We start from the raw sequence: 14355 nt of genomic DNA, 5'->3' as shown, positions 1-14355 counted from the left end.
TCTCTTACATTATGCACTGCCATTAAGGGAAAGGAGTGGGAACTAGCTTTAGCAAGAGGCTGGTGAACTTTAGCGGATCTTTATAGCTGTGACATCAGATCCCACATCAGCCAATACTATTTATGTCCTTAATGTGCTTGATAAATGCCATCTAGCTGATTAAGAATAACTCATCTAGAGACTCAAGGACTTCCACAATCTAACCGATTCATCGGCCCATAAATCCTGGTTAAAGTTTCTGATTACCAGTCGTCCTTATGATGAACTTAAGATCAGTTTCAAGGCTATCACAGATTCCTTCTCACATATACATCAAGGGGGAAGAGGAAATGATTGGATCCATGAAGTGAACAATCTGATCATAATAATTAGAGTGAAGGAGCTTGCTGAAAATAGTGGATTTGCCCTGAGGGAAGCTGCTAAAGGAGGACATGACAAGATCATCCAGTTACTGTTACACTGGGCGCCTCCCGGCTCTGCTCCTCAACACAATTATAACGAGTACAAATCCCCTCCTGCTGTACCACAAAAGGCACCTTCTTTGCCCTATTATAGGGCCTTGCTGCCGCACATCAGCAACAGCAACTACACCAACCTCACGCCGGAGGATACTGTGGACCCGCCCGCACGCCTGTACAGCGAGCGCAACACAGCAACAGAAGAAGACGAGCTGGATACTCTCCTCCTCAAACATCACAAGAATACCTACGCCTTGCTCTTCCCCGCGTACGCCATTAATAACAGGGCGCTCAGCGTCGGCGAGCTGAGGCAGCGCGCATTAAGTTACTCTACAAGGGGAAGTTGCTGGATGATAACTTAGTCTCATGCCAGTTAGAGGGCCTAAAGCAGCAGTCGGAGGTGCTGTGTGTTGTGTCCGAGATGCCGCCCGGGAAGAGCACACTGAGTGAAGGCTCGGAGACGGAGGCGGACATTTGGCAAGGCGAGGTGCAGAGCGGAGGAGGAAGGAGCAGGAGGTGGAGAGGGAAGAGGGTGTTGAGTCCACCGAATGAGAGCTAAAACACTAATCGTTTCCAAAAAATAGAGCGCATATAGTAGGTAGTCTCTCTATATTTTTTAATTACCATGGTCATCATCAGAGAAGATATCATTTAACTACATTATAGGTCAAAAGTCTCCGGACAGACGAAGACAGTATTGCTTATCTAAGAATATACAGTCGGCCCCAAAAGTTTCCGTACCCTTAATGAATTTGAGGTGATCAAAATACTTCGAGTCTTCGAGATAGTCAAGCACTCACCGCCCTCCATGACCTGCTTCATACTCGCCAGACCTAGTCACCTAATATTAATTAGCTGCGCCAATTCCCCTACGCGTGGCTCATAGGTAGTATCGACTACTCATCAGTTTCTTGTCAGCTCGCGAAACAACCGCAGACAGGAGCCATGTTGCCTTTTTCCTTCTCTTCCCCTCCAACCCATTTCAGGGCAATTAACCTACTTCCATCGCGGACACTCTAGATCTGGTTGTTTATTCTTCTAATTCCAATCATCATGCATTCAGCAACATTCATAGCCATTGTCGGTCTGCTAATAGCCGTGTATATTGTCACGCGGCGTAAATCAACTTCGTCTTTGTCCCTGCCGCCGGGCCCCAAGCCATTGCCGATAATTGGCAATGTCCACCAAGCTCCCAAGTCCCACGGCTGGAGGACGTATCGCGAATGGAGCAAGCAGTATGGGCCCATCGTTCACGTCAACATGCTTGGACAGCCCATCATCATTTTGTCTACGTCTGAAGTAGCCCACGACCTCCTAGCGAAGCGTGGAGCCATATTTTCGGACCGACCTCGTCTTTTTGTAAGACTCTACTCTCCTCCCCTTGTACGTGCAATATGAGCTAATCCGAACTGGAGTTGGCGACAGAGTTGGCCTTGAAAGGACTCAACATCCTCATGATGAATTACACCGACCAATTCCGACAACATCAGAGGCTACAGGTCTCAGTGTTAAACGCGACGCCGGCAGCCGCCTATCTCCCCTTCCAGACTCTGGAATCACAGCAATTGATACACGATCTCCTGGAAAATGCGGGCGGCGCTGGTGCTGACGTTCAAGGACATTTTCAGCGCGCAGTCGCTAGCATCATCCATGCGTTGCTGTATGGCTTCCGTGTCAAAGACTACAACGACCCGGTGCTTCGCGCCGTTGTTAAACTCAACGATGAGTTCTCCGAGTTTATCCAGGTTGGCGCGCACATTGTTGACCAGTTCCCTGTGCTTAATAATCTGCCCGGCTTCTTGGCCCCATGGCAGGCAAAGGCTGAGAATCACTACACGACCAAGTATGATCTGCGCGCTGAAAACTTTCGGCGGGGCCTGGAGTCGGACGCCTGGAATATATCAAAGCATCTCAAGAAGACCGTCGAAAAGGATAGCCTCGACATGCCCTTGGACGAGCTAGCGTTTGAGCTTGGTACCATGATTGACGCCGCGCTGGACGGTACTACAGACAGCTTGATCTGGTTTGTGGTGGCCTGCATCACCCAAGACCAGGGCTTCGTCGCCAAGGCACGCGAGGAGCTGGATGCCGTTGTCGGGCGCGACCGACTCCCAGTCCCAGATGACAAGCCCAAGCTGCCGTACGTCACCGCTATTGTCGAAGAGATATTCCGTTGGCGACCCGCTGGCCCCGAGGGCGTCCCTCACTTGAACAAGGAGGAGACTACCTACAATGGATATATCATTCCCAGGGGATCTGTTATTGTACCCAACGTTTGGACAATCTCCCGGGAAGAGGCCTTGTTCGGCCCGGATCCCGACGATTTCATACCGGATCGCTGGCTCGACGAGGACGGCAAAACGCTCAAAGCCCTCCCCCCTGCCGTCTTCGGCTATGGAAGGCGGACCTGCCCGGGGCGGTATTTCGCCCGTAATGCTATCTGGGTAGTCGTCGCCCAGCTGCTATGGTCATTCGACATCAAGGCTGGCCTGTCTGAGGAGACGGGCGAGCCCATCCTCGTTGACCCTATTGCATGCACCTACGGCCTGGTTATGCGGGCCCTGCCTTTCAAGGCTTCGTTTAACCCTCGTGGGCCTTGGGTGCGTGAAGTGATTGCCAGAGATGGTGACACTTATAGCAAGGATCATGCGGCCATGCTCAACCAAATTGGGGCAGAGTTCGCTAAGCTGTAGCCAGCCCTCTTTCCTTTTTTTCTCTCTTATTATACACACATGTCGATTATGGCTATAATAGCATCTTCTCGGTGATGAGAAAGCCCATCAAGGGGAGATCTCCCCCTGTTCAAGCGGAATGAAACCTTGGAAGTTGCAATTGCCAACATTGTTCTCACCAGACATCTTAGGCTAAAGGGTGGGGGCAAAGTAGCTCCTGTCCCTATCATCCAAGGTCCCCATAAGACATTAGTCTGCCATGCAGACTCGGGGTATCCCCTCACCTGTCGCCAAGTCGATCAAATACTTTGGGTTGACCCACCAACGCACCGTTGGGAAGCCCGTCCCTGACAATGACACCCATTTTCGCTGCATACAGTCTCACACACCTCGTCATCGAGGTCATTCAGTAATAAGCAGAGAACGCCCCCGCACTTGGACATGTCTCGTGACAGATGGAGCTTTGTTTGCTTGGCAACACAGGAGTCTCTGCCCGGATTCTCGCTTACCTGATGACGATGCTGAGCATTTCCAGATGTTGGTTCGAGGGTACAAGCGCACATTAACCATTTCACATCCTCTTAAGTCAATGACTGGAATCACAACTTGAAGTCATTTTCAAAATTGCAAAGCACTTCAATGCTATACTTCTTTTGAATGAAGTGGATACGTTTATGGCAAATTGGACGGTGCTCCACGATAGCCACAATCAACCGGTCACCATATTCCTGCAAAAGATGGAATTGGCGTAATGTTGGCAATGTTTTCACGTGGACAGCTAGGAGCCTGAGGGACTGCCATATTGCAGCTTTCCACCCTTTCCAAGTCTTTGCTTAAATTTCCTTGCTCTGACGCAGTGATTACGCTGTGTATTGCCAGAAGTTGGTTCAAGGGCCCTTCTGCATATTTTGAAACAATCGAGATGCGTGGCCATAGGTATACTTCGTTAGCGGGGGACAGCGTCGCGGCATCTACGGATCCCTGGATATCATTGACTAACCTTCTTTTAGAGGTACCGTTGGTCTCCACGGGAGTATACTGTAAAGTTGAAATCATAGCCATTCTGAACAGGTCGAAGTCAAGTATGAGATGCTTCTTACGTCGTAGACAAATTGGACCTCTCAAGTAGCCCGCTTTGCCCCCAATCCAAGCTACAATCAAATCCCAAAAATGCTGCAATGCCGAGCATTGCTCAGTGGACTGACTCGTCCTTCCAACCGTTCCCTTGACAACAAAAAGGAAAAGTATACGTCAGTGACAAGCCTGAAAGTCGGCGGGGAACGTAATGGCGCGAGTCCCAAAGCCAGACAGCGCAGTGTCCGGAAAATCTGCAACAACATAGCCTTCATCGGCCCTATCCTTCGTCGCATTACGGGGAGTGAGCGCATAACCATCTACTCCTTGGAGGATAGCCTCTTGACCCGGATCTATCAGTATCTTCCCCTGGTCGATCAAGTCTGTTTGGCTCTCAGCTGCGAAAAGCTCTTTTCCCAATATAAGGTGTTTGCCAAAGACAGCTCAATGCTTCCCCCACAACCCACGGACCATCATCTTCCTCTTTCACACGTAAACAGCGAAGAGAAGCTACGAATTCAACTCCTTGTTCGACTTGAGAATTCCCGGTGGGCATATTGCGCTAAATGTTTATTGCTCAAACCACGAAAGATGTTTACGCCAGACGCACTCAAGGCACCGAACCTGGAGAGGCGTTGCACGCGCTACGATGGCCTAATAGAATTATGTCCATGTCTTCATTTGACTCGTCGGGATCGAAAACATGTGATGGATCTTCTCCGGTCCCCAATCACGCCTCTCGGGGTCCGATATGGCTGTTTTGGCTTTGAACGTGATGGGTGGCGACTTGATGGCCATTCCTGTCCATTCTACTCAGACACAGATCGAGAAGTGCGAATTTACACGGAAATCTCCATCTCTATTGTGGGCTTATTGATTTTGAATATTTGGTATTCTCTGCGAGTATCCTCTGGTGATTCTTTCGTCGCAGCTGGGCCTGTCTTCGCATGTCCTCACCTGGATCTGATGCCTCTGATTCACACGACTGGAGACTTTACACGATGCTACAAATGTTTTGCTTCTGTTTGGAAAGAACCAGAATTGCTAGAAGACGCTGGTTTAGTGACTTTCTATGCGAATCGGCCTCTTGGGTGGGCCGATAAGTCAGATGACGTGTTTTGGTATGATCGCTGTTATAATCCTGAGGATAAGGAGGGGAACAGTGAACAGAAGCAGTATGATCCTGCCAGTCTTGATTTACAGTTAAGTTAAGATCGTCTACTAAGTTCTTTTTAGGTCTCCATCACAAGATTTGAGAAACGGGTCGACAATTTGGCACGGCCGGCGCGAGGATTACCCGCAACGGTTTAATTCAGGAGGAACGACCATCTCTGAACCTGTCGCCCTACGAGGAAACTTGTGTGATTTGTAGTATGCGTTACGATCTGTCGATTCTGCTTCCTCTTCGTGATCGTTCATTTTTGGACCTCGTTCTATCGAGGGTTCCAGTTCCTGCACATAGCGTAGTCACTTCTGCGGGCCTAGTTGAATACTCGCACCATGATCACCAAGCCTTCAATCAATATCAGATGAGGACTGTTGAGAACATGACTGACAATTGTGACTAGTGATCACAACAGCCACATTACACTTAGTATCCATGAATAGAAAAAGACTATATTCTAATATTGGTGAGGTCAATACTCGTATTGACCAGAGCTGCTATCTACCTAGCTATCTAGGTAGTCTCTGTGGGTTACGGGGTAGCTACAGATTAAATCGAACCAAGGCCCCGTCAACTTCTCCTCTCCGCAGATGTTGCAAAACCTTGGAATCACGTATAGGGAGAATGGCCGTCGATACTCGGAAATTATGGCGTCTGTCAAAGTGGTGGATATCTTCTCACAACACTATAACCCGATCTTGGCCCTGTTCAGTCGCAGGTCTAATCGTCTGCCCTCTGGCCTGCCATCGCTGCTGATGTTTAAGCGTTGGTCCAATGGAACTCACTCCGAGATTGGAGTTGATGTCGTTGAAGGGCTGAGGAATCACGCCGATAAGGCAGTTTCTGATATCCCTGATAGGAAGCAGCCTAGGCTGTTTGATGTACAACATCTGAGGAACGTGATGGATGAACCATATGATTGATCAACCGTGGATTGACTTGCATGTTACATCTCAGAGTATTGTACCATGCTAATGTCTTTAAGCTGACATATTGCTAATTAGCCATCTCATCATATCAGAGAGCACTACCTTTCTATTATCAATATTTGTGTTTTCTCTCGAGTGGTGCAGCACTACTCTCGGTGCACTTTTCCTGAGGGGGAAGACGATAACATCCCGATAATACGGAGAATTGAGACGATACAGCCAAACATGAGGCAAGACGTCATAAACAAGCTTCCTGCGTGAAGGAGAAGGGTGGCGATGGATATTGTGCCGATGCAGTGCAATGGCCACCTAATCTCAGGCATGATGGAGAGGACGTAGCCTTCAAATCATATATGACTTCCTCTGCAGTCTGATATCCATTTGACCAACATTTTCTGATTACTTCCCGGATATCGGCAGCAATGCTTTCTAGATCTGGAAATTCTTGCTGATGTAGTAACTTCCGGATTTCTCTGCTAGATCTATCAGCATACAATTGATGTCCAACGCTGATTTCATAGATAATTGTTCCAAGAGCAAACAGGTCGTCAATCTCGGTAGAGTCAAGGTCGTCAGAGTCAGAGCACGGCCTAGCGTATCGGGTCGAATATGATACCACAGCTGAGGTGTTGTCGATCCGAGAGCCACCAAAATCCGCGAGGGCCAAGGTGCCATCTTCCTGAATCAAGAAATTGTGGCTGCCAAAGTCGCTATGAATCACATTCCTGGAGTGGATAAATCGTAGGGCTTCTGCGGCTTGCAGAGGGCCATCTGTAATGCGTCAGTCACGAAATGACAGTCTAGAAAGGAATCTTGATCTTACTGAGTTCGCCTCTCTGGATAGTTTGAGAGCGCAAGATTGTCCGCCAGGGTACCAGCAGGTTGATATTGAAACACAAGCCCGTTTGGGAGACCATTTCCCTGGCAATACTCGCCGTAGTATCGCAGGATAAAAGGATGATGGCCAAGTCGTTCATAGATACGTTTTTCTGTTGGTTGCAGATTTCCCACGACAGGATGATTAGTTAAAAGTCTCCTTGATGACAAACCCAGTGTCGGCTAGTTACTTTGATGACATGTGCAAAACAGCCGACGCCTGCAAGCTGTATCTGCTTTCGGTCTGCTTTTTCCAGAGCTTCCGCCACACAGGGTGGTAGCATATTCGACATTTGGAGAATGTACTTTTCCAGTTTATTTGGGACATGGGGACTGCGATGAGTGTTGAGAATAAGATGATGGGCGTAAAGGGGCGCTATGCCTTATACAGCCTAGGGTCACTATGCTCTCCAAGCAACCATCAACAACCATCAACAGTCATCAATAATCATCAACAATCATCAATAATTATCCAAGTATAGCAACCAGGCAAGGCACATCAGTGCGTAATGGGGAAGTCTGACCAGAGAAGCTATTGTGAACAATTGAGAGAAAACGGAAGTGCACTTGTTCAGGCCTATAAATCAATCATCTGTTGTCATCTGCTTCTGCCTGTTTGCATCTCTCCTATGTACACTCCTGAGTCTCCTGAGTCTCCTGAGTCTCCTGAGTCTCCTCACCACTTTCTTCCTGGCTCTCCTTCCACTCGAGGTATACCCTCTCGGTGAGGAAATTGATGCTGAACTCCTTCCTATCCGGGATCAAGTCCTCCGCAGCCTGGAATTTTCTGAACGTTAGAGGATCTCCGCTCTCGAGTTCGCTCGTCATAATGTTTAGCATCAGGGAGATTTGCTCTGCAATGAGCTTCTCGCCCGCTTGCTTGGCTTCTTGATTGATGTCTTCCAGTCGCTTCAGCCAGAACATCCATCTCCAGTGACTAAACCCAGAAGGCGACTTCTTGCCTAGCTCTGACTCCACGAAGGTGGCACCGCCTCGCCCAATATCATCCGAGCAGTCGTTCCACGACTCGTTTGAGAGCGAGATCATCTTGTATCTTGCTTCCTGCATCCAAGCAAACACCGCCGGCAGCAAATCGGCAACAGTGAGGTCTTGCATCGTGCGGTCGGGATCGGCGTCACCAGCGTCGTCAAGACTACCAAGCGGCCGCGCGGTCTCCAAGGCATCACGGCACACCAGCAAAGCGATCTGGAAAAGCTTATCATTGCAAAGGCCTGCCGACGCAAGCTTGGCCAGAAAACGGGCAAAGTTGCAGCGCTGGCTAGCACTCATCGTGGCGCAGTCATTGAGCCAGTAGTCCGTCATGTCTATGACAAGAAAAGGCAGATCTTCCCAGACGACGCCAGCCGGTGTGTTGGCGATTTTAATGTCTTTGTGGTTCTGCTTGCTGGGTTTCTTCAAAGGACCTCTTCCCCGGAAACGGACGATGTCAAGTATCAAACGATCGTGTTCGGCATTCTCGTGGGAGAGGTGCCTGCCACCCTGGTAACAGGCATACCAGAAATCATGTAACACGGGCTCGAGTGTCGCCATTGAATAACCATGTTGGCAGTATCTCATACTTACATACCACACTTTGTTCCACATTGATCCCCGGATTTCGTCGAAGTTACCCCGACGGACTTCATCCTGGACTGACTCTCGATAGATGGGGGAATATTTCAATTCCTGCGCGTGCATTTCCCTGTTAGGTGGTCTGTTTGGGTGAAGATCTCCTGAGTCTTGCATCGTGAAAGAGAAGTGGGAAGCGAGAGGCTGTTGTCGGTAGAAGTTTTGTTTCTGTAATCAGATTGATAGAGTGTAGAATAGGAGGCAACTCGAGGGGTGAAGGTGGGTTTATATGGACAATGATTACTCCCACTGTTGCTTGGTCTGGTTTGATCAATCTCTCTTAGTCTCTGGACGACACATTCAGCCAGTGTCTCAGGCAGCAGCATTGACCTGCGCGGTGGTCTAATGATCTAATGCATGTCTATTATAGTCTATAGGCAATATTCCCTACTAATACTAAGGCATCGATCCAGTACTATGTCAAAGTGTAGGAGTTGCTGAAATACTATTACCCTGAAAGAGTGACTGTCATGACACCATTTTAGTACAGTGGTATAAGTTCTCCGATATACTACTACGACTTTGGCAAAAGTGAAGGGCAGCATGTGTTATTAAAACTCAATCATGAGTGGTATGTTGAATACTATCCTCATGCCCTTAGCATAATGAATGACTACATCAGCTCATTTCCTCCACCTCCACAAGCAGCCTATTGTCATCAGACAGCTGCCTAGTTGCAGTAGCACTCTCTTTTATAGCTGTCCCAATGGCATTTCGCGCCGTCATGGGTGCACTAAGATGTCAGTCAGAGTGTTTATTATATCTAGGTCTGGGATAAGTTACCGTTTTGAAATGGCAACGGCAGTAAGCAACTCCGCCATCTTGTGGCGTATACCTGCATTTATTTTTGGCTTTGGTACATGTCTAAGAAGCGCATCATTAGAAAACCATAGAATTAGCAGAGTTAGCACTCGCCCCATCGTCATAGGTGATTTCAACACTGTTGTCCCTCCCCTCATCCAGACCGCTTGATGCAAGAGAATCGGAGTTGACAGGGCTGGCCACCACCCCCAGGGCAACGAAGAGGGCAAATCCCATAGAAGCAAGAAAGGGTCTTCATGATGGAACAGCGCGGGGCTTTGCGATTGTGGAATGAGCGGAAAATTAGAGTGTCGCGGAGTAGCGCGCCAGTTAGGGCTGCCTTGACACACTGTGAGTATGAGATGGTGCCATGTAAAGCACCATATCGGGAACACACCTCGGCTTGCGGAGCTCTCTCTGCTCTGATAGTCGTCTCTCTTTGTATCCGTCTTTCCCCTCGCATAAGATTTGCCTGTCCATCTAGCTTATTGCGCGTGGCCAATCCTCTCCCCGGATTGCCCAACATAATGTAGGTGGTATATTCGCGTAGTCTGCGGGTAGTATGGCAGGTCTCGGTTGGATTCTCGGGGCCGTCGTTCTTGTTCTGCTTTTTGGAGAAGAGCATCAGGCTACGGTCACAGCTGGATACTGAGTATGGACTGAGGGGAGCGGAGCAAGATCGTCCTGAAAAGCATCCTGCCGCGTGATACTTGTTATTGTATACATGACGCGGTGTCAACCCTGCATGATTTCTCAATATTGCAAAATACTAATATAGTCGAATATCGATCATCGATCATCTAGTATGCGGGAGATATCGCGATAGGCTACCATACTTGTATGATAGACTTGTAGCTATACTGCAGTAACATCTAGGTATAATCTGTGAATCATTTGAGCTTTTTCTAAAAGTTGGATAGTCAGCAGATATCGACGGACACTGCCAGGCTCTTGAACTACTCAATATGAATGCGATGGTTGTCTACGGCCAACTATCATCGTTTGGGAGGTTCTGGACTCGTATAATATGCCTGAATCGCAAATTTGGGAATTCTGCCTTCCCTAGGGAAATGAAAAGCCGCAGCCTGGAATGTCGCTGTGATGGTCAATGGCCACCAAATTGCCATTGGCCTCGTCTTCCTTGAGAAGCTGCTCGTGGAGGGAGTCCAGTCGAATCCAACTGTCAGCGTATTTCATTCCTTTCAGACGCTCCCTCTCGATGGCTTCAGAAACTCCCGGACCACCTGCGCAATTGCCATCGTGATCGATGCCGTCCATATCCTTGTCGCGCATTCTGTTCTCAGCGCTGTTACCGCTCTCTTCCAGGAGACCGGAGGCTTGCAGAAGCCGCTCCGGAGGGATCGTCAGTCTTCCTTTCTTGAACACATATTTCGATACAGACGTAGCGAAGATAACGGGCTGAGCTGAGTGCGATCCCGTTTCTCCATTCGAGCTGTCCAACACCTCCCCCTTAGCTCTGGCAGCCACATATCCCTTCGGCTTCACTGAACCCTTCCGGACGAAGTGCGTGACGATGTACAACCACTTCCGGTCCCACGTGAGGATGCGCGACCATACCTCATACTGCTGGAACATCCGAATCTCCTTCCTGAAGCTCGTTGTGACGCCTCCAATAATCGACGCAACCATGCCGCGGTTCCCCTCTGCAGTTAGTTCGCGATCGACCGCCATCAGCCCCCATAGCAAAGACAGGAGAGCAGATGCGATCTGCTAGCATCCAAGTCCGTGAAATAGGTACTGTTGGACTTGTGGAGGTTATAGTCGCATTCCAGCAAGGGAGCATAAGTGCTGGTGACCATGGGCAGGAACACGGTAGGGATCTTTGAATTCGAGATCCATGAGTTCGGCCCGGGGCGACGACGGAATTTGGCCCAGGCGGCTCTCACGATCGGACTGAAGATGCGGTACTGGCGTGGAGATTGTAGTCAGTGGCTGCGGTTTCGCAAAGGCAAACTCCAAGGGCAGAAATAGGGAACGTACATGCCATACTAGCGGCAGGCATTTGACATTAACCGCCAGCAGGATGAAGGTTGCTATTTTCCATGGGTTGATTGAGTTGAAGATGCTGTAGAGGAGTTCGCCGTTGATGAAGCCCATAATCACCCGCAATCAATGTTTGATATGAGACTGAGGTGTTCTCTAGGTAGGGATGATATGGAAGATGGTTACCTGTGGTAAAGTAAATGTGAATAACGGTAAAGAAAAAGAAAGTATAGAAATTTCCACATGATTTGTTCCATGGACGCTTGTACGCAGTTTTGGAAGCCGAAGCCAACTCGGCAACCCGAGCAGCCTCGGGACAAGATTAGGCATTGATTTGAGATGCTTTCAAGAAAGTGAATTGGTAGGAGGACAATGACTCAAGCCGAGCCGAGCTCGGGTCGGCCTCTTTAAAACGCTGTGGCAAACGGCCAGCCACCTCGGATACAGAGTATGTCTAAACATTTCAACCATTCATTCATATATTCAGATCCAATGAGTCTTATTGTAGTGCTAAGAGCAAGAGCGGAAGGAAAAGCAACGGGAAGCGTGAAGACGATTGCAAGCAAGCGACAAGGAGATATCCCCTCAGTCTGACTGACTTGCCATAATCAAGGCTATGGCTCTATTCACTCATCCCATCCCAACAGGTGGCCAATTTATCTGCGCCATGCCAACTGAGAGAGTCTACTTTCTTGTTTTCGATGCTCCCCCCAGTAATGATCTAACACTCGCCTTCCTTGATTCCTTTTCTCAATGCCTCAGCAAAATCGAGCGTAGCTATCCCCAGGGCGTGCTCATCACCACAAGCAGAATTCCCGACATCTACAGCAAAGGATTCCCCGATGGTGCGCCTGACGACCAGGAGAGCCACTTCTGGCCCGTCCTGCGCCAACTCCTCGAGTGTGAGGAATCCTCAGCCATTTTCCTAGGCGCCTGGCTGACACGAGTAGGTATCCCATGCCCACAATCGCCCTCATCAACGGCCACGCCTTTGCCGAAGGCTTTTCCCTCGCACTGTGCCATGATTTCAGGATCCAGCGTCCCTCCGATTCCCTGATCGGGCCTTCCGCAGACCCTTCTGCGACGGAACTCTCTGCGCGTATGCAGAGCTTGATCGGCGCCAGACTGCCAGCCTTAGCGGCTCAACGGTCAGATCTCATCAGAGGCGAGACGCTTTCCGAGCTGGGCTGGTGGATGCCATCGGACATATCAAGGAAGCGTATGCAGTTATCAAATCTAAGAAGCTGTTGGATACTACGCGGAACAAATCTTACCATCTGAGCAAGAAGCGCCTGAACCGGGGGGCTATTCTGCTTCTCGGTTCACCGGGGAAGGACATATTAGAGGCCGATGAGAGTGGATGTGGGACTGGAAAGGAGCGGCGAGGAAGAGGCCGGAGTTGTGTCTGTAGAGACCATAAAGTGTAGGAAGTTGTTATCTACATCTTTTGTCTGTAGTGGTAGCCTGCCGACTAGCTTCCTTTAAGCATGTAATACATGTTACACTTATATCATTGCATGTTCAAATGGAAGATATCTGCAACAGTTTAGGACGGGCGTGTCTCAAGCTGGTCAACACTTGAAAGGCATCGACAAGTCTAGCTCTTGGCGACAGACTGGAAGGACTTTCGCAGTTAATATCAAAGCTCACTAAGGCGCAAATCAACAATGGGGATGGCTCAGAAGTATGAATTTTATTCAGGCCTAGATTGTTTAGTGCCGCCTATGTAGTAGTGTCTGACTAGCTGAGTGCTTTAGTTTATTTCTATGGTATTTTGCCGTGCTATGCGATACGAGTCTGCCCCCCTACTTGATGTCGATACGTTTGCTCCCAGAGGGTCCGCCAGTCTTCGGGACGGTAATAGAAAGAACCCCATCCTTCAAAGTTGCATCGATACGATCGCGGTCCACTGAACCCGGAAGGCTGAATGAACGTCTGAACTCTCCCACCGAGCGCTCAGAGTACCACCATGACTGGTTGGGATCTTTGGACGTTGACTCGCGCTCAGAATGTCCCTTGATCGTGAGGGTATTGTCGTTGCCGAGTTCGATGTCGATATCCTTCTTGTCCACGCCTGGGAGTTCCCCGTCAAGGTGGTAGTAGTCTTTCGTCTCGCGGACGTCGAAACGAGGATAATGCCCCAGCAGGTCACTGCTGCCCGTCGGGCGACTGAGGAACGACTCGAGGTCATTGAGCGCTCGTGTCAAGGGGGGAAAGCCCCCGCCAGGATTTCTTTGCAGCAGAGATATTGTCCTGGTTTGCCATGGCTGGCGAGTCCTAAGAGTAGGTGAAATTGTAGGGTGCGTAGTGAGGTATCTGAATGGTAAGCACAAATGTCTGCGGTAGTACATCTCGGCCTGGAGAGGGTAAAATCCGTCGAGGAGAGGAGACGCAGATATGTTGTGTGCAATGTCTGATTTAAATCGATGATTTTATCGTCATTTTTAGATCACTTCCCTGGCTTCCATTTCTCCTGGCCCGCGGGCAGTATACCATATGATCTAATGGGTCATATGCATCATCATTGCGATATGATCCCTATGGATGGTACCGCGGCTCTACTGTGTACCTGGAAGAGGTTACCCTAGAGATGTTCTGGGATTCTGATCCAACCAACTGGAACTCATGCCGGTGCTTATAACATACGGCTGATAGACATCCCACACACATGTATTTGTGGACCTTCCTCCTTGACACAGACGGCACCCCCCTCTACGAGACAGATTACGGGGCCCTTCTGCTCAAAA

General features: G+C 49.2%; 6 protein-coding genes across 6 annotated transcripts; 3 read left to right on the top strand and 3 right to left on the bottom strand.

Annotated features, from left to right (window-relative positions):
* Positions 1-329: 329 nt before the first annotated feature.
* On the top strand, positions 330-1017 carry CDV56_107320 (uncharacterized protein; the record flags this gene model as incomplete). Its single annotated transcript, XM_026760939.1, has 3 exons — positions 330-346; positions 397-754; positions 832-1017. 3 exons carry the CDS (start codon positions 330-332, stop codon positions 1015-1017), a joined length of 561 nt encoding a protein of 186 aa, XP_026618198.1.
* A 494-nt stretch (positions 1018-1511) lies between these two features.
* Positions 1512-3151, top strand: CDV56_107220 (cytochrome P450; the record flags this gene model as incomplete). Its single annotated transcript, XM_026760839.1, has 2 exons — positions 1512-1817; positions 1874-3151. The coding sequence occupies 2 exons, from the start codon at positions 1512-1514 to the stop codon at positions 3149-3151; spliced, it is 1584 nt and encodes a 527-aa protein (XP_026618197.1).
* Positions 3152-4381: 1230 nt separating this feature from the next.
* Positions 4382-8920, bottom strand: CDV56_106941 (uncharacterized protein; the record flags this gene model as incomplete). Its single annotated transcript, XM_026760560.1, has 5 exons — positions 4382-4573; positions 6155-6221; positions 6793-7069; positions 7855-8666; positions 8763-8920. 5 exons carry the CDS (start codon positions 8918-8920, stop codon positions 4382-4384), a joined length of 1506 nt encoding a protein of 501 aa, XP_026618196.1.
* Positions 8921-10666: 1746 nt separating this feature from the next.
* On the bottom strand, positions 10667-11722 carry CDV56_106792 (thioesterase family protein; the record flags this gene model as incomplete). Its single annotated transcript, XM_026760411.1, has 3 exons — positions 10667-11268; positions 11364-11532; positions 11606-11722. The coding sequence occupies 3 exons, from the start codon at positions 11720-11722 to the stop codon at positions 10667-10669; spliced, it is 888 nt and encodes a 295-aa protein (XP_026618195.1).
* Positions 11723-12275: 553 nt separating this feature from the next.
* Positions 12276-13035, top strand: CDV56_106714 (uncharacterized protein; the record flags this gene model as incomplete). The annotated part of the gene is made up of 2 exons (XM_026760333.1): positions 12276-12554; positions 12640-13035. 2 exons carry the CDS (start codon positions 12276-12278, stop codon positions 13033-13035), a joined length of 675 nt encoding a protein of 224 aa, XP_026618194.1.
* Positions 13036-13413: 378 nt separating this feature from the next.
* Positions 13414-13959, bottom strand: CDV56_106673 (Hsp20/alpha crystallin family protein; the record flags this gene model as incomplete). The annotated part of the gene is made up of 1 exon (XM_026760292.1): positions 13414-13959. One exon carries the CDS (start codon positions 13957-13959, stop codon positions 13414-13416), a length of 546 nt encoding a protein of 181 aa, XP_026618193.1.
* Positions 13960-14355: the final 396 nt, after the last annotated feature.

The sequence above is a fragment of the Aspergillus thermomutatus genome (assembly GCF_002237265.1).
Source record: "Aspergillus thermomutatus strain HMR AF 39 chromosome Unknown NODE_11, whole genome shotgun sequence".
NCBI classification, from domain to species: Eukaryota; Fungi; Ascomycota; class Eurotiomycetes; order Eurotiales; family Aspergillaceae; genus Aspergillus; species Aspergillus thermomutatus.
The sequence above is the reverse complement of the archived record's forward strand: the minus strand, read 5'-3'. Positions and strand labels throughout refer to the sequence as shown.